General features: G+C 43.2%; 1 protein-coding gene across 2 annotated transcripts in view; it reads left to right on the forward strand.

Annotated features, from left to right (window-relative positions):
* The first annotated feature begins 9,028 nt into the window (after positions 1-9,028).
* HIKESHI (heat shock protein nuclear import factor hikeshi) overlaps positions 9,029-26,510 on the forward strand; it is a 29,003-nt gene continuing 11,521 nt past the window's right edge. The window contains exons 1-3 of one of the 2 annotated variants that reach the window (XM_074956245.1): positions 9,029-9,170; positions 10,475-10,712; positions 22,323-22,474. In XM_074956245.1, coding sequence (XP_074812346.1) covers positions 9,141-9,170; positions 10,475-10,712; positions 22,323-22,474 — 420 coding nt within the window. In that variant the 5' untranslated portion in view covers positions 9,029-9,140. The remainder of the gene's footprint in view (positions 9,171-10,474; positions 10,713-22,322; positions 22,475-26,510) is intronic. The other variant, XM_074956251.1, reaches the window with a different exon arrangement.

Here is a 26,510-nt window from a genome sequence, read left to right on the forward strand (position 1 = left end):
ATGAGGAGAGAAACTTGAACAAGATATTCCTGCTAACGACATTTGTGTGGTGTTTTTGTCACTGTATAGTTCCAAATCCAGTAGTACGCAAGTGACCTAAGACAATGCAAAATAGTCATCTGACTATTTTAAATATATATAATCAGAATTTGCTGTCCAGAACCAATTTATCTCCATTCTTTTCTCTTGTCCTCTTTTGATTCTAAACACGCACAACCCAGGAAGAATGTACTATGGTAATACAGAAACAAATACACCAACCCTAATAATGTATCTGGCGCACTTTTTTTTTTTTTTTGGTCTGTAGAGCTAGCTCAAAGTTTGTCCTCCACAGCACCAATTTGAGGCATCTGGCTTTTCTGTCAGAAAAAGCCACTTCAGCTATTTCTTAACCAATTCTGGGAGATTGTAAATGTTTCACTTTCACAGGATCACCTGTCCAGTTAGTGAGTAATACGACCAGCACTCATGTTAGAATTTGCTTAGCGATGCAGATATTAGAAGGCAGGCTCCCAAGAAGAATAGATCTAAAGCTGAAAGGCAGCTCATAAGTGTTCAGTATGTGAGATGCCGAGTTTTAAAAAAATACTGCTTGTTTGGACATAAAACATCACTGGAATTGGAGAAACTGTACTTCCCATGTAAGTGTGCCTGAGCATCTCTCCTGAAGTTGCCTGGATTCTAGACCAGCGGTTCTCAAAATGTGGGTTGGGACCCCATTTTAATTAGATTGCCAGGGCTGGTGTTAGACTTGCTGGGGTCCGGGGCCAAAGTCCAAGCCCCACCATCCAGTGCTGAAGCCCAAGATCTTCAGTCCTGGGTGGCTGGGCTCAGGTTACAGGGCCCCCAGCCAGGGCTGAACGCCTGGGGCTTCAGCTTTGGCTGGCTCACCCACCTGGGGTGGTGGAGCTCGGGCTTTGGTCCCCCTGTTTCGATGGGCTCAGGCTTCCATCTCCCCTCCTGGGCTCACGTAATTTTTGTTGTCAGAAGGGGGTCACAGTGCAATGAAGTTTGAGAACCCCTGTTTTAGACCATCTCACTGTTTAGTACTGTATTTTGCTGCTTTTTATTTTTGACATGCCCAGCAAACTAGTCGGTTTATCCCTCTTGCACCATGCGTTTCAGCTCAAAGTGAGCTCAAAGGGATTAGCCAGATCTGAGGAAATAATTCTTCATCTTCTCTGCTTTATACGTATTACTGTCACGGTGAGATTTGTTATGGTTAATGCTGTGAAAAGTCACAGAACGATGGCACAAGCCAGGAAACTCTTGGCAAAAACCCTGAAACAGCAAGGGTGGCCCTATCCCCAACCTTACTAGCCACTGCAGTGCAACCCTTGGCTGCACACTCAGGCAAATCCCCAGTTATAAAGGCATTCACATTTGGAGCTTAATCACTGAACTTTTGCAGATGCTTTACAGCTTAATGCCTTTGGACCCCCCAAGTCTCCTCTTTCCTTCTAGGTTCTTCAGGCATTTAGGAAACTCTCAAAGCTAAGACGGAAATGGGACATGATAGAACTGGCCACTTCAGCTATTTCTGTTTTCTTTCTGGTGGCAGCCCTAGCTGCTTGCATGGAAGAACTGGGCGGGTGACATAGGAGCTCAGACGGGAGGAATGTAGTGCCCATCTTTAAAAAAGGGAAGGAGGAGGATCCTGGAAACTACAGCCAGTCAGCCTCACCTCAGTCCCTGGAAAAAGCATGGAGCAGGTCCTCAAGGAATCAATTCTGAAGCACTTAGAGGAGAGGAAAGTGATCAGGAACAGTCAGCATGGATTCACCAAGGGCAAGTCATGTCTGACTAATCTAATTGCCTTCTATGACGAGATAACTGGCTCTGTGGATGAGGGGAAAGCAGTGGATGTGTTGTTCCTTGACTTTAGCAACGCTTTTGACATGGTCTCCCACAGTATTCTTGCCAGCAAGTTAAAGAAATATGGGCTGGATGAATGGACTATAAGGTGGATAGAAAGCTGGTTAGATTGTCGGGCTCAACGGGTAGTGATCAATGACTCCATGTCTAGTTGGCAGCCGGTATCAAGCAGAGTGCCCCAAGGGTCAATCCTCGGGCTGATTTTGTTCAATATCTTCATTAATGATCTGGAGGATGGCGTGGATTGCACCCTCAGGAAGTTTGCAGATGACACTAAACTGGGAGGAGAAGTAGATACGCTGGAAGATAGGGATAGGATACAGAGGGCCCTAGTCAAATTAGAGGATTGGGCCAAAAGAAATCTGATGAGGTTCAACAAGGACAAGTGCAGAGTCCTGCACTTAGGACTGAAGAATCCCATGCACTGCTACAGACTAGGGACCAAGTGGCTAGGCAGCAGTTCTGCAGAAAAGGACTTAGGGGTTACAATAGACGAGAAGCTGGATATGAGTCACCAGTGTGCCGTTGTTGCCAAGAAGGCCAGTGGCATTTTGGGATGTATAAGTAGGGGCATTGCCAGCAGTTTGAGAGACGTGATCATTCCCCTCTATTCGACATTGGTGAGGCCTCATCTGGAGTACTGTGTCCAGTTTTGGGCCCCACACTACAAGAAGGATGTGGAAAAATTGGAAAGAGTCCAGTGGAAGGCAGCAAAAATGATTAGGGGACTGGAACACATGACTTATGAGGAGAGGCTGAGGGAACTGGGATTGTTTGTCTGCGGAAGAGAAGAATGAGGGGGGATTTGATAGGTGCTTTCAACTACCTGAAAGGGGGTTCCAAAGAGGATGGATCTAGACTGTTTTCAGTGGTAGCAGATGACAGAATGAGGAGTAATGGTCTCAAGTTGCAGTGGGGGAGGTTTAGGTTGGATATTAGGGAAAACTTTTTCACTAGGAGGGTGGTGAAACACTAGAATGCGTTACCTAGGGAGGTGGTGGAATCTCCTTCCTTAGAAGTTTTTAAGGTCAGGCTTGACAAAGCCCTGGCTGGGATGATTTAGTTGGGGATTGGTCCTGCTTTGAGCAGGGGGTTGGACTAGATGACCTCCTGAGGTCCCTTCAGACCCTGATATTCTATGAGTCTATGAAATGGATGCGCAATTCAAAGAGGAAGGAGTGGGTGTTGTAAACTGTCTGAAGACTTGACAAGATTTGTGGCTGGGATTTGGTTGTAAATATCCCACAATGTACTGGGAGCGCTCCTAAAATTTAGGAAGACACCCGTTCCTACCCCAAAGAGCATGCAGACTGTGAATAGTAGATGGATACCAAATTCAGAGGAGAGAAATTTGCTACAAAGGTGGTGGGAGCCCTAGAATGTTGGCTAGTAAAAGCAGTTCTGGAATAAAAGGGGAAGAAAGATTCATTTGCATGCCCTCGGTCTTCCTACTTCCAGAACATAAAAGACTGAGAAACCCATGCCTTAAAAGAAGTTTAAATGAGATTGTCAAAGGAGCATCTGTGTTTTTTTTGTTTTGTTTTTCCTTTTGTGCTCCTTTCATCTATAAAGGCTTGAATGTTGAAGGTTTGTGGGTATTTTTTTTTTTTTTTTTAAATTTTGCTTTTTCCCCTTTTGTATTTTCTGGGGGACTCTGGAGGATTGGAGAACTGGTGGAATTGTAGGAACCATCAAAGAGGATTAAACAATTAATGGGGAAGAGATTTTTAGTCAAACTTCCTAAGACCTATAGCAAACTTAACAAGTACTTGAGAGAAGAGCTCTCTATGAAAGGTTAGACCACTACTGTATACTGAGAGCTCCTCCTCCCAATGAGTTTGCCAGCAATAAACAACCTCCCCCCACACACACGCACCTTCCTCTTGTACCTAAGGTTATAAAGCACAGAGCTTTCAAAATTCTCCTTTCAGGCTGCTTTTATATATATTATAAAGAATCAAAAAGGGCATAAACGTGTGTTGTCCTCGGCCTTTCCCTACCCTTTGCAAGCCACCTTTAATTCTGTGTTCATCTCTTTGCCAAAGTGCATAATTCCCTCTTTTCTTGTCTCTGGGTTTGCTGGAAGCAGGATAGGTAGGGTCATGGCCCCTCTTCCTCCTTACCTTTCTCTGCCCCTCATAGCATGCTTTGTGGGCCAAGGAGGAAGTTGTTTCAGGAGGCTGCAAGTTTTACAAATGTGCCCCATTCAAAGTGGCTGTAAGTTGTGGAAGTTCTTGTAGCCTTGCTCCACTGCACCCACACTTCGTGCACGCACTTATAGGTTGGCCACACTCTGTCTCCTTGTTTACTCGGCATAATACTATTCCATTGGCTTCCTGTGGAATATTTGAAAGTGCCTATCGTGTTTCTCCTTATTACAGGAACAAGCTCATAGTACGTCATCCACCTTTATGGAGAGCTCCTCCTTGAAATGAGAGTTCTATGTAAAAAGGGGAGGGTGGAATGTAATCTCTACTTTATCAATTCCAGTTTATTTTAATGGATGTAGAACATTGATTAGCTTCAGTGTTGTTATAAATTTGCAAACGTCCCATCATTTACATGCTTTGTGTTGGCATTCATTATGCCCCTAGCCCTAAGTTTCTCTGTCAGAAAATCATTGTGCCTGTCATTGAGTTTTGAGTGGTGTAGATTAATCAACACCAAAGCAATGCAAGAACAGAAACTTAGTACTAGTTTACAATATATTACAAGTAAGGCTAAGATTTTGTCATGGTAATTTTTAGTAAAAGACAGGCCATGGGCTTCTGTGAATTTTTGTTTATGGCCTGTGACCTGTCTGACTTTTACTAAAACTAACCCTGACAAAATGGGGAGTGTGTGTGGGGGGTCCCAGCATCCACCGCTGCTGCCGCTCCCAGCAGCTGGGAGCTGCCCGTGCAGGCTCGGAACTCCAGGATGTGTGGCTGCGAGCTTGGAGCTCTGGCATCCCCCCGCCATTGCTTGGCACTGCTGCCATTGCAGCTGGGAGCTCTGGTGGCAACCTGCCGCCCGCAACGATGGGGAGCTCTGGGGACCACCCATGGCATCTTGGACCTACATAGGCCCCTGCTGTGGTTCAGCTCTGGCAGCTTGGAGCTCCGCACTGGCAGGCTCCCCACTGCCTGCGGGGGCTGGGAGCTCTGTGTGTGTGTGTGGGGGGGGCACTACAGCTCAGAGGTCCAGGGCAGGCAGCTCTGAAGTATGGTTAGTAGAAGCACCTACAATTAAGGTAGCCTATTATAAGACTTTTCAGTTGCTTGAACTTACAATGTTTAGGATGAAATTTTCCAAGCTTCCCCAGGCTAATTTTTTTTCAATTTCAGCCAAACTGTTTAGCCACTTCCAGGAATGTACATTTTGTACATGTGAAATTCTAGTGACCTTTACTCTGAACAGCTCTAGCCCCCCGTGCTTTGGAGCAGGAACTTGAAATGTGTGTCAGGGAAATGCCGCCTCTTGCCCCTTCCCCCCCAATCTGCCCCAATTTGCAAGCCTTTGAAAAATCTCAGTTCATACTTGCTCGCTAGAAGCTTCTTAGATTTCACTAGCTATAATTAGGGCCCTACCAAATTCATAGTCCATTTTTGTAAATTTCATGATCATAGCATTTTAAAAATCTTGAATTTCATTATTTCAGATATTTAAATCTAAAATTTCAGAGTTGTAATAAACCATGAATATTGAAAAATGGCAAAATAGAAACATTAAAGCCCTTAAGTCAGCATTTCTCAAACAGGGGGTCCTAACCCAAAAGGGGGTTGCTAAACTGTGTGTGTGTGTGAGGGGCGTCATAGTATTGCCACCATTAGTTCTGTGCTGCCTTCAGAACTAGGTAGCTGGAGCACGGTGGCTGCTTGATGGGTGCTGAGCTCTGAAGGCAGCGCTGCCACCAGGAGCACTACAGCCTTCAGAGCTGAATTCCCAGCCAGCAGCTGCTGCTCTCCAGCCACCCAGCTCTGAAGGCAGTTGTCATAAATATAAAGGGAAGTGTAAACCCCTTTAAAATCCCTCCTGGCCAGAGGAAAACTCTTCTCACCTGTAAAGGGTTAAGAAGCTAAAGGTAACCTCGCTGGCACCTGACCAAAATGACCAATGAGGAGACAAGATACTTTCAAAAGCTGGGAGGAGGGAGAGAAACAAAGGGCCTCTGTCTTGTCTATATGCTGCCTTTGCCGGGGATAGACCAGGAATGGAGTCTTAGAACTTTTAGTAAGTAATCTAGCTAGGTACGTGTTAGATTATGATTTCTTTAAATGGCTGAGAAAAGAATTGTGCTGAATAGAATAGCTATTTCTGTCTGTGTGTCTTTTTTGTAACTTAAGTTTTTGCCTAGAGGGATTCTCTATGTTTTGAATCTAATTACCCTGTAAGGTATCTACTATCCTGATTTTATAGAGGGGATTTCTTTACTTCTATTTACTCCTATTTCTATTAAAAGTCTTCTTGTAAGAAAACTGAATGTTTTTTCATTGTTCTCAGATCCAAGGGTTTGGGTCTGTGGTCACCTATGCAAATTGGTGAGGCTTTTTATCCAACATTTCCCAGGAAAGGGGGGGGTGCAAGTGTTGGGAGGATTGTTCATTGTTCTTAAGATCCAAGGGTCTGGGTCTGTAGTCACCTAGGCAAATTGGTGAGGCTTTTTACCAAACCTTGTCCAGGAAGTGGGGTGCAAGGTTTTGGGAAGTATTTGGGGGGAAAGACGTTTCCAAACAGCTCTTCCCCAGTAACCAGTATTTGTTTGGTGGTGGTAGCGGCCAATCCAAGGACAAAGGGTGGAATATTTTGTACCTTGGGGAACTTTTTGACCTAAGCTGGTAAAGATAAGCTTAGGAGGTTTTTCATGCAGGTCCCCACATCTGTACCCTAGCGTTCAGAGTGGGGAAGGAACCTTGACAGCAGTATTACCCCAGCAGCAACACCATACTATGCCACACTTTCTTTTGTGCCGCTGCTGGCAGCGGCACTGCATTCAGATCTGGGCATCTGGCCACTAGCTGCTGCTCTCTGGCCACCCAGCTCTGAAGGCAGCACAGAATTAAGGGCGGCAAGACCGTGACTCCTTTACAATAGGCTTGAGACCCCCTTTTGGGTTGGGACCCCTAGTTTGAGAAATGCTGTGTACTTGTATATACTTTTACCTTACAGTATAAAAGAGTACAGTATAAGGTAAAAGTATACAAAAGACCAGATTTCAGGGTTGGTCCGTGACATGTTTTTCATGGTTGTAAATTTGATAGGGCCTTAGCTATAATCTCCAAAGATTCTGTCCAGTCACCACTTGCAGCTGCTAGTGCTGCCCAGAGTACACATATGCTATCCCCACTGAACGTATTCCAGCCAAGAGTTACAGGGGTGAAGATGAACTTTCCCTATAATTAGTGGTCCAGGCTGGGGTGGGGCTGGGCACCAACTAAGAGCAGGGAACCTGTCTTCCGTGCTGTCAATGACACCCCTCCCCCTGCCTCCCTTTTTGGCATCCAAGCACTAGAGAGGAAGAAGCTGCCTAGTTCATGCAGAAGGAACAAGAGCTGGACCGTGGGGAGGGAAAGGAGTAGAACAGATGGGATAGAGCCTGGTAGGATGGTACTCTGAAAAATCAGGTCCCAGGCATTTCGTAATGGGCACCCTAAACTAGTGGACAATTTTGATCTTAATATCTCTGCTTCTGCTCCTCTTTTAGGATAACAAAGTGAAGGTTATGGGATGATTTGACTTGTCTATAATTACCATAGTGAGCAAAAAAAAAATTGATAATGGGCTGTTCAATCCAGCAGACAAATGTAGAACACAATTAAATAGCTGGAAGTTGAAGCTAGAGAAATTCTGGAATTGCAAGTTTTTAACTGTGAGAGTAATTAACCATTGGAACAATTTATGAAGAGTCATGGTGGATTCTCCATCTCTGGCAATTTTTAAATCAAGAGAGGATGTTTTTCTAAAAGATAAAAAGAAAAGGAGGACTTGTGGCACCTTTGAGACTAACACAGCTGCTACTCTGAAACCTTTTAAAAGATGTTTTAGTTCAAACGGGAATTAATTCAGGGAAGTCCTGGGGCCTGTATTATACAGGAGGTCAGTTTAGAGCATTACTGTGAACCCTTCTAGTCTTATTTATAATTCTGTAAAATGGGGATACTACCTGTTATAAGGTCATTGGCTCTTTAAGGGATGATGGGTCCAGCCCCACTTGAGAGACACTTAGCCCACATTCTCAAGTGGAGAAAATAAGCAAAGTCACATGACAGGCAAGTCATGTTATGGCTTATTCATAGCTGCTCCTTGCGCCTTCACAAATACTAGTTTTAGGTGCCAGGAGAGAGCATGTTGAAGGAATTGCTAGATGAAGATAAACTGCTGGAGAACTGTGCTTCACGTGCTCTAGTTTGTACGTGTATTTGAACAAAACTGTAAACTATGTTCCTCTTATTTTCTATGGTTGTTCTTGTTATGCCATGTGGCTCCTGCCAGCAAAGCCTGTGCAAACTGAATGGCTTCTGAAACACGTTAAGGGCCATACAAGGCCCCCAGCACCGGTTGTTTCACCCTGATGAACAGATGCAATGCGAACTTGTGTCCTTGCAACCTACCAACATGATCACAGCCCAGCACAGGCAATGAGGTATCTTGTATGTCAGGATACCAGTCAACCACTGCAGAGAAACCCTTTGATATGGTTTCAGAGTAGCAGCCGTGTTAGTCTGCATTTGCAAAAAGAAAAGGAGTACTTGCGGCACCTTACAGACTAATCAATTTATTTGAGCACAAGCTTTTATCTGGGCTACCTAAAATCTTCCCTGAAGGACCTTCTTGGCAGCTCGATACAGGTCCAGAATGCAGCAGGCACCACCACCTCTGAGAGAGATAGGGCCACCCCCATACAGTCAGAGTCCTTAGCACGCTCTACTTTATAACCCAGTAGGGCCCAGCCTGACAATAAACATCCCAGCATGCATTGCTCCATCCCTCTGGGAGAGGCGGTGTTCGGTGACAGACTACATGTCCCAGCATGCACTTCCCTTTCCACCCGCGGCGCAGCCTGGGACGACAGGTCCCGGGATGCATCTCCCGTAGCGCGGTGCATACTGGGGTATGTAGGCCTCATGAGGAGCGTAGACGAAGCCCCGCCCCTTGCCCGGAAGTAGTTCCGTCACTAGGGGTCACAGGCAGGGGCTGTTTCCGGGGGGACCAGGCATTATGTAGGCTGCGGAGTGGTCGGCCGTTTCGCGAAGCTTCTGCGGCTGTCGGGCTCCGCGGCTGCCGCCATGTTCGGCTGTTTGGTGGCGGGTAGGCTGGTGAGCGGTTCCCCGGGGCTTGGCAGGCGGCGCTTCCGGAGGGGCGGGGCCTTGGCGGGCTGGGTGGAGCCTCTGGAGAGACTAGTGTGGGGGAGGGGCCTTCGGGGGCCGGCCGCCGGCCGGGGAGGCTGTGTCGGGGGCCTCGTACCCTTCGGGGGTAGCCTGGCCTAGAGGACCCCCGAGGGAGGAGGCTCCAGCCAGTGGGGTTCAGGGGAGCGAGCTCGGGAGGAGCTGTGGCCGGGGGCGGGGAAGGGAGGGTTAGTGCCTGGGGACTCAGCCTGTGGAGGGTGTCTCTGGGGGAGGAGCTGGAGGAGTGGGGGGGTTTAGCCTATGGAGTGTGTGTGTGTGTGTGTGTGTCTGCGGGAGGATCTTGAGGAGTGTGTGGGGCTCAGCGTAGGGAGGGGGTGTGTCTCTTGGGGTGTGGGCTGTGCCTGGTGATAGCATTGGTTGTGAGGAAGTTTGGGGAGGGCCATACTGTGGAGGGCAGGTTCCAAGCTGGGGTGCCTCTGATTTTTCTTTCTCATTGTTGCTTTTTGGGAGCAGCTCCTGCATACATGACATATGTCATTGTGTCTTCCTCCCTCTCCAGATGTTCAAGTTCTGTGCAGACCCCATCCCAGTGTGCCCTCCTTCCCCTCATACAGGGTGGCACCCACATTTTATTGGCTAATGGGTGGGTAACCTCACCTTGCCAGAAGATTGCCTCAAGTTGCAGCAGACTGCAACCATGTTTGGTAATACAGATTTTTGGGCATATGGGAGGCGATAGATAGGTCCAAGCATTTTGTTTTGTGACTTGTTCTAAGTAGGAGCTACCTATATCAAGATGCATGCACTGATGTGTCATGTACAAGGACTCTGTAATAAAGACAAGGGTGGCTCTGTGTCCTCAACATTTAGCCATCCCTGAACTAAATGTATAAAATCATATCTTATTTCTTGCTTAAAGTGGTTTCCGTGATTAGGGTTCTGCTAGCCATGTGGTCGACAGCCACTACTTTATAGACTTGGTGGCTTCTTCTGCACCATATTGTACCACTATCCATATAGGGAGCTAAGGTACTCTGATACTACAGCCCTAGATGTGATATAAAGCCTGTGTAGCTAGAACAAGGACTGTGATTCCTTGTTAGCAGCTTATTACACAGTTCCCATGTGGTTGTGTTTGCCACTCTCTGTTTATAAACTAAAACTGGCATGTACCTCACTTCCCCTTCTTCAAACACTAGATGGATTTCTGAAAAGAGGGCTCACAGGTTGTCAAAATTAAGATTTCTAAACTAAAACGTGGTTTTATATTCTAGGTGCAAGCAGTGGCACAACAGGTGGCCCAGGATAAGTTTGTATTTGACTTGCCTGACTATGAAAACATCAACCATGTGGTGGTCTTTATGCTGGGAACTATCCCATTTCCAGAGGGCATGGGAGGATCTGTCTACTTCTGCTTTCCTGACCAGAGTGGGATGGCAGTATGGCAACTCCTGGGGTTTGTCACCAATGAGAAGCCAAGTGCCATCTTCAAAATTTCTGGTTTAAAATCTGGTAAGAGCAGTGAAATATAGCCATTAAACAACAAAGCAATTAGACAATGAAGTGGATGTTTAGTTGCTAATGAATAAATGTAATAAGATATCGGAACGTATTGTGGTTTTTTTTTTTTATTTGTATTATGTAGCACTTAGGAACCCTGTTACTACTCCACACAATGCACAGTCAACTTGTGGAACTCATTGCCAGAGGATGTTCTGAAGGCCAAAATTATAACTGGGTTCAACCAGATAATTAAATAAATTCATGGAGGATAGGTCCATCACTAGCTGTTAGCCAAGATGGTCAAGGATGTAGTCCTATGAGTGTCCCTAAACATCTGACTGCCAGGCTGAACTAGTCAACAGGGGATGGATCATTCGATAATTGCCCTGTTCTTTCTCTTTGAAGGATCTGACACTGTCCACTGTTGGAAGGCAGGATACTGGGCTAGATGGACCATTGGTCTGAACGAATATGCCCATTCTTACATTCTTATTCATAAACCATCATGTGACATGCTATACACTGGCATGCTACTTGAAAAGCCAAATGTCTGTGTCTTTTCAAGTGGCTCTTAATAGACCTAGCACTTATATTCTAAACAGTTCATTGAAACTGGCAGTTGTAGTATCTGATTGTAAATGAATGCTTGTGGCAGTGTTTCTCACCCTTCAGAGTTTGCAGGCAGTTTTCACATGGAGGCTTTGAAAACTAGAAGCGTAGAAAATTAACGTGGCACACGTTAAATGGATTAAAAACTAGCTACTTGATAGGTTTCAAAATGCAAATAGGGAATCATTGAGCAGGTGTATTTCAAGAAGCAATCCTTACACTATTTGACATTTATCAATGACCTGCGAGAAAACCAAAATAGTCACTGATAAAGTTTACAGATGATCCAAAAATTGGGCGAGTGGTAAATAATGAAGAGGACAGGCTGCTGCTACAGCGAGCTCTAGATCGCTTAGTAAAATGAGTTTAAGAAAACTGTTTTAATCCATATAAATGCAAATGTTTTAATCCAGGAGCAAAGCATGTACCTCATACTTAAAGGATAGGGGACTCTATCCTGGGGAGTAAACACTCTGAAAAAGATTTGGGGGTGGAGGTGGATAATCAGCTGAACACAAGCTCCTGATGACATTCTGTGGCCAAATGGGCTAATGTGATCCTGGGATGCATAAATGGGAATCTTGAATAGGAGTAAAGAGGTTACTATACCTCTATATTTGGCACTGGTTTGACTGCTGCTGGAATACTACGTCCAGTTCTGCTATTCACAATTCAAGAAGGATGTTGATAAATTAGAGAAAGTTCAGAGAAGAACCACCAGAATGATTAAAAGATTCGAAAACCTGCCTTATAGTGAGAGACTCAAGGAGCTCAATCTGTTTAGTTTGACGAAGAGAAGGTTAAGTGGGTGACTTGATTACAGCCTAGAAGTACCTGCATGGGGAACAAATACTTGGTAAGGGGCTCTTCAGTCTAGCAGAGAAAGGTAAATGTGATCCAATGGCTGGAGATTGAAGCTAGACAAATTCAGACTGGAAATAAGGTGTAAATTTGTAACATTGAGGGTAACTGATTGTCGGAAAAACATAGACTTGTAGACTTTGAGGCAAGAAGGGACCACCAGGATTATCTAATATGGCCTCTTGCACATTGCAGGCCACAGAACCTCGCCCACCCACTCCTGTAATAGACCTGTGACCTGGCTGAGTTACTGAAGTCCTCAAATCATGATTTAAAAACTTCAAGTTACAGAGACTCTACCATTTACACTAGTTTAAACCTGCAAGTGACCCATGCCCCATGCTGCAGAGGAAGGTGAATCCCCCCAGGGTCTCTGCCGATATGACCCAAATGAAAATTCCTTTCCAACCCCAAATATGGCAGTCAGTTAGTCCCTGAGCATGTGGACAAGACCCAACAGTCAGATGCCTGGGAAACTTCTCAAGGGTCATGGTGGATTCTCCATCATTGGCAACTTTTAAATCAAGATTGGATGTTCTTCTAAAATATCTGCTCTAGGAATTATTTTGGAGAAGTTCTATGGCCTGTGTTATACAGGAGGTCACACTAGATCATAATGGGCCCTTCTGGTCTTGGAATATATGAATTTGCACATTTTCAGTAGATTATAGATAGATGCACTTATATACATATTTAATGTAAAAGAGAGCTACCCTGTATGTTAATTAGTAGCATTTGTTAGGCACTTAGGTAGAAATGCCAGTGAATATTTATATTCACACTCAAAGATTGATTTTTTTGTCAATGACTCTTGCTTCTAGTAGCTATATGTCGTAGCTTCATAAAACTAGCCTCTTGGAATCTAGATGATATATGTACTGTGTATATTTTATTCCTCGAAACATCAGCTTTGGAAAATACTTTCCAGATTTTTGAGCATTCTTTGTTAGCACTTCAGCGTTCATAGTAGAATTTACTTCAGTGGGATGTCCGATTAGGTGGCCTGTTCTAATTAAATAGCTTTTTCCATGTGCACTCTAGCCTTTAATGCATAAGGCTGCGATTCTGTCGCGGAAGTCATGGATTCTGTGACTTCCGCAACTGCAGCGGATGGTACAGCTGACCCCAGGGCTGCCCAAGCAGCTGGCCCCGGGGAGTGCCCCAGCAGCAGTTGGTGTGCCTAGTCGTGGGAAGCGCCCCAGCAGCGGTCCCCCGGGGGCCGTCTGTACTGTCCGCTGGAGGAGCGGCCCCTGGGGGCCGTCCTGGGAACCACCCAAGCAGCAGTGGTCCTGGGGGTGGCCAGTGTGGCTGGTCCTGGGGGCTGCCTGAGCAACAGCAGCTGGTACGGCTGGCCCTGGGGGCCATCGGGAGAGTGGTCCCTGGGGGTTTCAGAGCAGGGGGCCACCATGGGCAGTGTGCCCCCACCGCTCAAATGGGCTCCCCAGAGCAGCGGAGCTCAGGAGCAGAGACTTAGTAATGGGTATTTATAGTAAAGTCATGGACAGGTCACAGGCCATGACTTTTTGTTTATTGCCCGTGACCTGTCCAGTTTTTACTAAAAATACCCATGACTAAAGTGTAGCCTCATGAATGCACTACAGCATGGATAGTCAATAGGTGGACTGCAGGACAAATCCAGACTGCCAGATGCTCTTGAACAGATCGCAAAATATTTTTTTAGGGTTGACGATTAATCGCAGTTAACTCACGTGATTAACTCAAAAAAATTCATCTCGATTAAAAAAAAATTCATCTCAATTAATCGCAGTTTTAATCACACTGTTAATTTCAATTGTTGTTCTATTGTTTAAATATTTTGTATGTTTTTCTACATTTTCATATACATTTGATTTTAATTACAACACAGAATACCAGTGTGTATTTTTATTATAAATATTTGCACTGTAAAAATGATAAACAAAAGAAATAGTATTTTTCAATTCACCTCTTTTTCAATCTTTGTCATGAAAGAAAAACAAAACAATGTAAAATTTCAGAGCCTATAAATCCACACAGTCCTACTTCTTGTTCAGCCAATCACTAAGACAAACAAGTTTGTATACATTTACAAGAGATAATGCTGCCCTCTTCTTATTTACAATGTCACCAGAAAGTAAGAACAGGCATTTGCATGGCACTTTTGTAGCCAGCATTGCAAGGTATTTATGTGCCAGATATGCTAAACAGTCTTCATGCTTCAGCCACCATTCCAGAGGACATGCTTCCATGATGATTATGCTCGTTAAAAAAAAAAATTATTAATTAAATTTGTGACTGAACTCCTTGGGGGAGAAGTGTATGTCCCCTGATCTGTTCTACCTGCATTCTGCCATATATTTCATGTTATAGCAGTCTCGGTGAGGGTCGCGCACATGTTGTTCATTTTAAGAACACTTTCACTGCAGATTTGACAAGACACAAAGAAGGTACCAATGTGAGATTGCTAAAGATAGCTACTGCACTCAACCCAAGGTTTAAGGATCTGAAGTGCATTCCAAAATCTGAGAGGGACGAGGCATGGAGCATGCTTTCAGAAGTCTTAAAAGAGCAACGCTCCGATGCGGAAACTATAGAACCTGAACCACCAAAGAAGAAAATAAACCTTCTGCTAGTGGCATCTAACTCAGATGATGAAAATGAGCAAGCGTTGGTCTGCACTGCTTTGGATTGTTGTTGAGCAGAACCAGTCATCAGCATGCACGCATGTCCCTTGTAATGGTGGTTAAAGCATGAAGGGACATGTGAATCTTTAGCACATCTGGCATGTAAATGTATTGCGACGCCGGCTACAACAGTGCCATCAGAATGCCTGTCCTCGCTTTCAGGTGACATTGTAAACAAAAAGCAGGCAGCATTATCTCCTGCAAATGTAAACAAACTTATTTGTCTGAGCGACTGGCTGAACACAAAGTAGGACTGAGTGGACTTGCAGGTTCTAACATTTTACATTGTTTTATTTTTGAATGAAGTTTTTTTTGTACATAATTCTACATTTGTAAGTTCAACTTTCATGATAGAGATTGCACTACAGTACTTGTATTAGGTGTATTGAAAAATACTATTTCTTCTGGTTTTTTACAGGTGCAAATACTTGTAATAAAAAAATGAGAATTGTACACTTTATTCTGTGTTGTAATTGAAATCAATATGTTTGAAAATGTAGAAAACATCCAAAATATTTAAATAAATGGTATTCTGTTATTAACAGTGCGATCACAAACCCTAATTTTTTTGTTGAAGTTGGTCAAAAAGCAAACCTTGACTTTGGGCTCTGCGGCTGAGTTTGCAAGGTTTGCAGTTATACTGTTCCTTCTTGTAAACTGGGGAAGATACCTACTGTAGATGAGAGAAATGCTACCCCACAAGTCCATACTCAGAGTAGAACTACACTTTACTTTTACGCTACTTCCTCTCCCCCTACCCCGTCCCCAAGAATCCCAACATATATCAGCCCCCAAAATGATAACTTGTGCTCAGTGCCATAAAGGTACAAAATTAATGACATCATCCATGGTATAAAATGCAGAGGGATAAAACCTACTGAGAAGGCTAGGAGAACCCATCATCTAATCTCAGTACAATTTCCAACTGATACCTTAACCAGTTGGAGGCATGGTCATCTGACCAGTTACAAGTAACATGATTCAGCTTGTTTTTATACAGCAGCTTTATTGTTGAAACTGAGTTAGTGCACCTGCACCTACCAGTCTGCCTATCTGGGTTTGTATTGGTGCACTTTGGGAAAATCTGCCTCAACAGGAGATAAAGTGCCAGAGAGCAGTGCCAGTTGTAGGAGGACTGGTGATGCACTTTGAAGTGTCCTACTATACATGGAGCTGAAAGGAAGGGTGACTGGCCAAACTGGCACATTTGGGAGTCTTGTCCGTGCTTTAGAAAACCTAAACGCATGCTGAACTGAGTACAGGAAGGCAATCATGTGCCAGCCTAGCTTTCTGACAGAGGTAAAATCCAATAACAAGGCAACTAAACATTTTTAACCATGTGTTGTGCAGATGCAGCTCATGTTTAGAGCTAACTATGCCAATAACTGGTTATAAAGTCTGTTCAGTTGTGACTTGGACGGGGTTTTTACTTCTTGCCTAATGGCCACAGGGTAGCAAAATAAATTACTCAAGTGGATGGGAGTGGTAAAACTTAAATATATTTAAGGCCAAGCAGTACAGCTGTGAGAGATCAATTTCAAAATCTCCTACCCTGCATATTAAAATCACACTTAAGCATAAAGTCAGGGAATATAGAAGTTAGCTTTCACTAGGTAACTAACTTGCCCAAGTTGCACATAATTTTAAAGACTAGTTGGACTATTAAATGCATACATTAATATAGCGTGTGCAATTGTGTTGCTATTATGGGAACTTCACTATGCGGTTTGTTGACTCTGAATATACACTAAAATTGCATTGATAAAGATTTCTCTTTAGTTTCCAAAGAGAGAGAGCAATACTGCCTATGCATGTGAGTATTTTCCTTCCAATTAGGCTTTAAAGTTCACACCTCACTGAGGTGAGGGCAGGATGACATTTATCAGGAATACCATTTTTGTAAAGGTGGATCAAAAGGGTAACAACAATTCGAGAAAGTAATGAGGACAGCAAAAGGAAGTGAGGAAATCAGTACTTGATCCTGCTGTCTCAACTGTAGTTGATTACAGTTCCCAATTGAACCAGTGGGAGTCTTGTCTTAGTAAAAGATGGCAGGAATGGACCTCTAATTTGAACCTCTTGGATGTTGCAACTGTGTTTCAGTGAGACACTTACAATCTTTCTCTTGCAGACTGGTCCAGCAGCATCCCTCTCAGGCCATGCAGGGAAAGTGTACGTTTTAATGTCTGCTTAGAATCTTAGATGTTTACTGAGTACACTCAAAATGACATTTTTTTCCGTTGTTTAATGTTCTAATTTCTAAACTTCCCAGAAAACCTACTATCATTGGGACTACTCTAAACTAGTTGCATTAAAATTTGAGAATCTTTGTACGGCAGTTTGTATTATTGATGAGTTAAACGTCTTGATGTGGAAAGTATCTGTTTTTACAATTCAAGCAGGTGAAAGAATTTTTATTTCTTAAAAAAAAAAAAAGTCACTTTGAAGCCAGTCACAACAGGAAAGGCACTTTAGTAAGGTATAAGAGTGTGATGTTAGAATTGGAAGTCCTGAAAGAACCTTTAACTACTCTCTTGCTACCAAGTGATTGTGATGTCTAGACCACAAGCCACAATATCAAAATAAGTTACTGGTAGATTTAAGGACAGAAAGTATCTTTGCCAATTAGAAGAACTTAAAAAAAGAGAAGAACTTAGTTATATAGATGTAATAGCTCTTAATAACCTAGACTTCTTTTTTTGAGGTTTAGTTAACATCAATGCTGACGAGCATAATAATAATGATAAAATCTAAATCTTTTTCTCCAGTTTGGCTGGAAACAAGGCAACCATATCTAGCTTCAAATCAGAAGTCCCTCAATAAAGAAATTATCTATCTTCTACAGGCCTAAGTAGCTCTAGCAATATCTGGAAAAACATGAACGCCGTAACCATGGGAATGAGTCATCTGCTTTTCCGAGATTGCTGTGATCAATTTTTGTGCCCATGTTACCAAAAGACACTAATCGGGAATATTTCTGGCTTCTCCGTACAGGAGTTTCAGGTAACCTGAGTAGATCAGAATTTTTAATAAGGAATCCAAAGGTCTCTCTGTTTAATGATACATTTATATTTTTTTTCCTTTTGATCCCTCTATCAAACATACAGATAGGTTCTTAGTCCTTTTCAGTAACATGAAAGGAATGTTTCATATTTTTGCAGTCCATTTGCAGTATTAAATATATATATATCAACTTAACCAATGGATATGGGAGTGAGCTTCTGGCAGCTATTTCGTCTGGAGCAGGGGGGTAGTTGGGCTGAAAGAGCAGGCTTCTCTGGATCTCAGAAGTAAAGCAGGGTCATCCACTGCTCCAGATCCCTTTCTTGAAGCCAAATAAAGGTGGTGAAAGATCAAACATGCTGCTCTGACCGCTGCTGGTGTAAGATATGCATTGGATCTCAAAAGTTAGAGAAAATGGTGGTATACTCTGAACAAAGTAAAAACAATGTCATCTTAGGGGTTCTTTGTGTTTCACCGACTCAGTTCAGATAAGTTTTGGTTGCTACCAACCCTGTAAACTCATCCAGGGATTTGACAGTCAATCTGTTGCTCTTTTTGGATCCTGCATCTTCACCAGTAATAAGGATTCTGCAGCGGGGAGTGATTTAACTGCCAGACTAGAAACTTCCTCACACTCCCAAAGCTTTATTGCCTCTGCAGCACAAACAGGAGTAAAAAGAAAATAAATGTACATTTATGGGAAAAGTGAGCAGATAGGATAGAAATACACAGGGAGCTGATCTTTGTAGTAAGAGATGCAAATTTTACTCTCTTTCTGATCAAAGCTACTGTTTTAAGTGCTTTTAGTAACAAAGGCTCTGGTACAATAAGCACCCAGTAGAGTTAAGTGCCCTTAGCTTTGCATTAGGTGCTTAAATATCCTTGTCATGCCTAATTGAACTGATGCTGGGTCTTATCACTTAAATCTTCAGATAGTGTCCTCTGCTTTCAAGCTTATTGCAGCATTTGACTTTTTCCTCTTGATACTGTGATCCCTTTTTAGGATTTGCTTATTCTCCAGTATCAAAACTGGGACCAGATCAATTTTGACTACGTCCCTAACTGAGTTCAGAATCTTTGAAATGATTCTTCTGGGTACTCATACTGGGTTCCAGTGATATGTCATCATCTAGAACTTCTTGGCATAAAAATGCTGAGGTCTGAATGTTTCCTTTCCTGCTAGGCATGGGTCCAGAGGACAGGAGCTTGTCTAGCAAGCCATCAAGATTGTCTTTGCCATGCTGTTTTGGTGGCCTTTTTTAATCAGGTAGGGATGCCATAAGGAAAAGGTGAAGACCAAAAGCAGTAAACTTAAATGAGAACAAAATGGCCCTGATGGAAGATGCTACCTCTCACAGCAGTTGTAGCCAGCCACCAGATCTTGAGAGCAGAAGCACTTGGTAACACCATGGCAAGTGCAACTGCTTGTAGCTGTCTGCGCACTTTGTGTGCCAGCTTCCAAATCTCCTTTAAGCCGTGACTAACTTAGACCAATTACATTTGACTCTCACCAGGAAAGAGAGTATAAAGATGCTTCCCTCATGAAGTGGGGAAGCTTGCTTTTATTTATTTATTTTTTTTTACTGTGCCTAAATGTGCTAGGCACTTTGGTGTGCAAGAGGAAAAACATGCTCTTGGCAGCAAAGAGCTGACAGTCTGATTGTAGACCTGAGATGACAAGTGGGGGGTAATATTTAGAGGTATAAGTCACCATTTTGCTCCCTCTAGATTTTTCCTATCTGGTGCTGTGATGGTTTACATCAGTCTTTAGTCTCCCCATCTCAAAACTTGTGGTGTAAAACCATGTCTGTGTTTGATTAAAGGAAATGGCTAGAGAATAAACCCAAACTAATTTCAAAGCCTGAAGGTGCTCTGAAATAGCTGAGTACTGTGGCAAATAGTTGGATAAAGGAAGAGAAGTGGGAGATCAGTGTGAAGAGACTATCCCTGCTTGCTCTTTTCCTGAAATGCTGGGATCTTTTGCAGCATTGCTTCCGAAGGCAAAATTGTGAATGCAAAAATATTTAGTCTGTATCTTGAAGTATTTTGAAATACTGCATGTTCCTTGAAATTTATGATTTATACGTTGTGAATAGAAGAGTTAGGCACTGAAAACAGATGTATTATTTTATAGGGCTTGTGATGGCCGAATATAATCCACATGCAGAAGAGGATAACTTTATTTTATCCTCACAAGTGGACAAATCTTGAGTATCTGTTCTGTGCTGTGTTCAACACTAACACTGTATGAGCTCTGAAGGTGTGCGTGTATGTGTCAAACAGATCTCGGTTGAGGAGGTGATACTTGAGGCAACTGGGGAAGAGGAAGGGAACAGCATGTGGGTGGGTTAGACCACCAGGAGGTAGTGAGAGGGCTCTGGCAGCTGCCTTCTTTGGTGCGGAGACATTTTTATGTGGGATGTTTGGATTGGGTTAAACTAAGATCTCTTGTGAGTCGGACCATCTCTTCTTGAGCTCAGTAGCTACTATTTGGCAAAACAAATCTAGATCTAGTATACAGTAAAGGTGGCAGATAATGTAACTGCTAGACTTACTTCATTGCAGATTGCAGTGCTACATGGAAAATTAACACTCTTAATTGAGTTTCTACATAAACTATGCTAGGAAGGACATGGTACCTGCTTCCTACATACTAATGTTTTAGGCCCGGGGTAGGCAATCTATGGCATGCATCCCAAAGCCGGCACGCGAGCTGATTTTCAGTGGCACTCACGCTCCTGGGTTCTGGCCACCAGTCCGGAGGGCTCTGCATTTTAATTTAATTTTTAATGAAGCTTCTTAAGCATTTTAAAAACCTTATTTACTTTACATACAACAATAGTTTAGTTATATATTAAAGACTTATAGAAAGAGACCTTCTAAAAACGTTAAAATGTATTACTGGCACATGAAACCTTAAATTAGAGTGAATAAATGAAGACTTGGTACACCACTTCTGAAAGGTTGCCAACCCCTGATTTAGGCCTTTGCTGAAGAATTAACTGTCTTCTGGAATCTTCAGATTTCCTTGATTCCTTTGAGCTGGGGTAGGGCAGAGACTTATGCTAGTCTCACTGGCTGAGATTTTAGCAATTGAGCCAGGTCACGTGGTGGTGTAGTTTTCATTTAGCCCAGTCAGCAGCTTGTGATACCACTTATTGGCATGTGGACTATGGCATAGCTCTTAAATGGCTCTGCTCTTCTCTGCTAAGATGATCCAGAGGGTGGTACTGAGCAGTTGCTTCTTTATTGGGAGGATGTTTTTCTACAACATTCACTAGAACTTATGTGCAGCTGTGTGTCTTATTCACATCTAATGGCATTACAGGCATTCTCTGGGCTTCCCATACACATTGAACAGGAGGGAGTGACAGATTTCAGTGAATCTAGATGATTGTGTTTATTTTTGGTGAGCCCGTGAGACTTGGGTTTAGAGCTGATTAAAGCTCAGCTTAGAAGAGTCAGAAGTGATGCTGGAGGTCTGGGATGATGCCTGCACAAAAGGTTTGCTATTTTCAGCCGGATTGTTAATGGATTCTCCAATGGCTTTTGTGACCAACAGGGCCTCTTTATTTTGCAACCATTTCTTTCTGATGTGGACCTTGTTACAGTCATTGGTGGCTTTATAATGCTGAGATTGGATTACTGCAGTGCATGCTACATGGGATAGCCTTGAAGATCACTCAAACCTCAGAAACAGCTGCCTATTTGCTTAGTGCAGTATGAACCACTGGAGCATTATACCAACCCTCACAAGCATTCACTTACTTTTTATTTGCTACTAGGTGCTGTACAAAGTGGTGGTTTATTTACGTTCATTTAAAAATTCATTCAGCATCCAGAGGCCATGATGGGGGCTGCTAAAAATAAATGCTGCATAATAGCTGTGTGATCCAAGGCATGAATATTGTCATATTTTTACTTTGAATGAATGAACCAAAGGACTGTGCCTCAGTACTTGTTGGTTCTGAGTTTTTCTGTAAACATTTCTGTGGATATTAAAGGATAGAGTAGTACTATAAAATCATACTCCTGAGCTTTTTAAAAAAATGATCATACTCCCTGTTGTACTGGAAAAGTCAGTAATAGCAAGAGGTTCAAATGCTTCTGAATCTTGCATACAAATATACAACCCAACTGGTTCAATGGGGAGGTTAGTTTACGTCTTAGGGGATTTAAGAAAAACTGATTAACTCTTCCTTACAAAACTCCTTCCCTGTAAGGTTCTGTTAGGATTGTCTCTCTCTTCCTAGTTATTAGCAAGATTAAAGATATTTTTGTATTTTAAAATTATCCATTGCATTTTTTCACACACTTAGTATATGAACTGTAGACATTTTTTTCATAATTCTGTATGTAGACAGACCTCTGCTTGGCAAGTAACAAGAAACCTCACACAAGAAATCTTGGTTACTTCAACTTAATATAATAGTTGTACTGATGCCAAGTTTGACATTTCTGCTGCTTGTGCTGTTTGTTTCAGGGAAAGGCAGCCAACACCCCTTTGGAGCAATGAACATCCCTCAGACTCCATCTGTAGCCCAGATTGGGATCTCAGTGGAATTGCTTGAACATTTGGCCCAGCAGACTCCTGTAGCAAGTGCTGCTGTATCATCGGTAGACTCGTTCACTCAGGTAATTTGAAACCATTGTTTCTAGCAGTCTTTTGCTCATTAGCGTTGTTATACCAATAAAATAAAAACCAGCAGGATCTTATTAAAGGGGATAAAGCAAAATGCCACGTTCATTGTGAATACAGAAAGAATCGGAGTAAGCAGTCAGTTATAGCTGTAACATCTCATTCACTCACACTCACACACAAGTTCTGTAGAGTTGTTATAGTTACCAGCCTAGGAGTTGCTTGTGCCAAGTCACTGGCCAGGTGGCCTGGACGCGAGGGTGGAGCAGGGCCTTGTCAGATGCGCGTCAGATGCTCCTGGAGGTTGGTTTGCAGAATCAGACCCAAAGTCCTCAGTCTTAGGGTTTGTTCTTATAGGGATTTCTCCTCATACAAGTTTATAGGGTTTGCCTAATCATGCTCTTCTCATGTTTGAAGTGATAATCAATCACTGTTCTCATGTTTGAGGTGATAGTCAATCATGCAGATGGCACAGCAAGGATGAAGTGACAGTATGTTATCTTGTTTCTCGGCTCTTTGGCCCCCCTGTCTTTGGGGCAAGTATGCCCTCAGGGTTATCGGGCTATTTCGTCCACTGCTTTCTTCAGCCAGACGATCTTATTTTAAGACTGGCACCTCAACCTTTAATTTTTCATTCCTCATTCAATCATAGATACATACAATCACACTCCAGCATATATCCTGTCACATCTGCATTTTAATCACCTACCCATCCTTTAACATAACCAGTCTAAAATCAGTGGGACATTGCAGACTTCAATAAGTCTATTCATCCCACTTATTGTATCTAAAAGGAAACAAACAAGATAAGCATGCAAGAATGGGGGGTTCACACCTCTTATTCCAGAGTTCAGGAAAACAAAGTTGTACCAGCCATAAAGGACAGCTGTTATCTTGTTACTTTTAGAACAATCTCTTTGTCTCTGGATGAGCTTCTACAATTAACACTGATCTTGTAAAACTGCCAGGCAATTTCAGTCAACACAGGCTCATCAGGGTGGCTGAGAAACATATTTCTTTCTAATGGTCAGGCCAAATTCTGGGGTCTGCAGTGGAGTCACTCTTTCTTACATTTCCCATATCGGAAATATACCAGTTATCAATCTAGTCCAATAGCGTAAGAGCCAGTTAAGAATCAAGCTCTCTGTTAAAGCAGGTGTGAAAAATTGTTACAAGTACAGTAGTTCCAAAACTACAACCCCCAATTGTATGTTATCAAGCTAACCATGATCTGGTAGTCTATTCATTCAGCAGAATACTTCAGATGAGATTTTTTCCCTTTGGAAAATATAGAAATTGTGTGCGTTTTTGGGGTGTTTTTTTTTCATTGACATAGTCTGCATACTTACACTTGTGTAAAATGCTGATATATTTCCCTCTTCAGTCAAGTAGTTCTATGTACATGATTTATAATTCAAGTAAACTTTCTTTAAAAGAACGTTTTAAGCCTTTCCATCACAGGAGCTGAAACTGAGGTTTTGGTGCATGAAGAAGATAGCTAAAGTAGGACTCTAGGCTCCTAACTGGTGCGGGAACTTAAAGTGCCTAGACTTGGGGGATGGGAAACACTTGGGGTGGAATACTAGGTCAAATAGGAAGGTAAGTCTTCTGTCACAGAGTAACAGGGCTAGCTGCACCTCTGTCCCCTTCCTGGTGTCTCCAACTTCACTTGCTTTAGGCCTCGTGCCTTTACCAATTTCAGGGCAAAAGTTTGCAATTTCCCCACTTTTACACCAGGCACTGAGTTACAGTACTGTGTGTGTCAACTATGCTTACCCTACAGGACTGACTGAGTTTGGGAACCTGCGGTTCTTCCCTTGGGAGTCTGTGACCAGTTGTGTACAGTGATCAGACAGTTTTCTTAAAACAAAAGTATTATTTTGTTTAGTAGTAGGCACAAAGCACTAGAGGGGGGAAAAAAGATTTGAACCGTCTACATGAATGTGTGTCTAGAGTCTTAGGGCAGGTCTACACTACAGGACCTATATCGTAAAACTACATTGCTCAGGGGTGTGAAAAACCACACCACTGAGTGACATAGTTATACCGACCTAATCCCCCTGTGTAGACAGTGCTATGTTGATGGGAGAGGTTCTGCCATTGACATAGCTACCATCTTTCAAGGAGGTGGATTAACTGTGCCAACGGGAGAAGCTCTCCCATCTCCGTGTAGGAGCGTCTTCACTTAAGCACTACAATGGCGCAGCTGCATTGGTGAAACTGCACTGATGCAGCATTTTAAGTGTAGACCTTCCCTTACTGTCCCCTGACATAACCTAGGTAGATCTAAGATCTTCAGGCACCCCCACTAGGTCCCAGGCCGTTTCTCACTAGAAAGACTATGGTGCCATAGCCCCCTGGTGTAGCCTACACCAACAGAAGGAGTTTTTGCGTCATTATAGGCACACCACCTTCCCAAACAATACGCTGTGTTGACAGAGTCACTCTTCCATTGACATCACCACATTTGCATGGGAATTTTGCTGGCATAACTATGTTCAGGGGGGTATTTTTTTCACACTCCTGACTAAAGTAGGTATGCCGATAGTACGTTTCAGTGTAAATCAAATCTCAGTCTGGTTTCCCTGAACACCTATTGCTTCTCTTCTGAGAAAAGAGTCCCTTTTAAACTCTGTTATAGGTGTGGGGTTTTTTGTTTTTTTTGTTTTTTTGTTCTTCTGTGTTCCCAAGGTTTGACTCTCCTGTTTAAAACCAGTCCTGTAGGTACTGCAGGATAACGAGCCAGTGGTTCTAGCATTGTACTTTAACAGTTCACGTATTTGCTGAGGAATGGCTTATCTTGAGCCATTTTCTTTCCTGCCTGTTTTTCCAGACACTCTTGTTGGTCTAAACCAATGTAGTCATATAATAAATATTCCAATAACCAACATTTATTTATAAATTATTACAGAGCAGCTCCAAATCTTTCACCAATATACTCTGAAGAAACTTACTCTTGATCCAAGACTATGCTGCACATTGAAGCTCAGGGCTCTTGCTTGGGGAACCATGGGAATGGCCAAAGCAGTTGGACTGGGCTTGAGGCAGATATTGTGATATCTCCATCAGCAGGCTTGTGCTGCTGCCTTAGCTAGCTGGATCCTCCTGCTTCTTGCTGTTGTGATATGTTGATGCACAGCTTTGCTGCTGGTGCAGGGACCCTGATATACTCCATGCTCAACTGGATACATATTCCCTTTGCCACGATCACCCTTTCTTCCTGCTCCAGCACCTCTGAGCGGTACCCTGGCCCATTTTCTCCTCCCAGTCTCCTGACCATTCAGTGAAAAGGTACCTTTGAAAGCCCCTCTCTTCTTGAGGGAGACTGCCCTGCACACTGAGGACTGCCATATTTTGGGCCTAGACTTAAGCATGTCCCACCTCCCCAGGCTCATCTCAGACAGAGGGGAAGGTAAATGGGTTTTTGATGTTCACCTGGGCAGTTGAACAGAGAAAGGGGAGGAGTGTGCAGAACCATGGGAAATTATGCCAGTGGCAGCTGCTCGGGACAGACCCTGCTTTAGCTTCTTGATCCAGACAATAAATTGTTGCTTCAGTTCTGCAGAAACTTTTCAGTCATTTATGATCAACTTCGCTGCTGCTGATTAATAGTTGTAGTGTGATAGGATCAGTTACTCCTAAAGAGCTGTAATGGAGCACTTTGAGAAACCTAACTTATCAGCAGCGTTAATCACACTGTTCACTGCTGCTCACAGTTGCCAACTTTCATGTAAATAAGCACCCCGACTTTCACAATAAGCCAAAAATCAGGCTTAATCCCACTTCAAAACAAAGCCAAAACAAGCGAATCCCTAAGAAGTCCAACACACTATGTGACTAGATCCCCCAGGTGTGCAGTCTGGGACTGTGGTGGGCCCGCTGTGCACGCCTGACTCTCTCACCCCCCCCTTACCCCTGCTTCCCGGGAGCCGATATTTAAAAAAAAAAAAAAAAAAAGAACCGACAAGCCAAAAACGAGCCAACAAGCAACTCAACAGCCTATTAAGCGAAAAACAAGCTCAGTTTCTGCTT

The sequence above is a fragment of the Natator depressus genome, chromosome 1 (assembly GCF_965152275.1).
Source record: "Natator depressus isolate rNatDep1 chromosome 1, rNatDep2.hap1, whole genome shotgun sequence".
Lineage (NCBI taxonomy): Eukaryota > Metazoa > Chordata > Testudines > Cheloniidae > Natator > Natator depressus.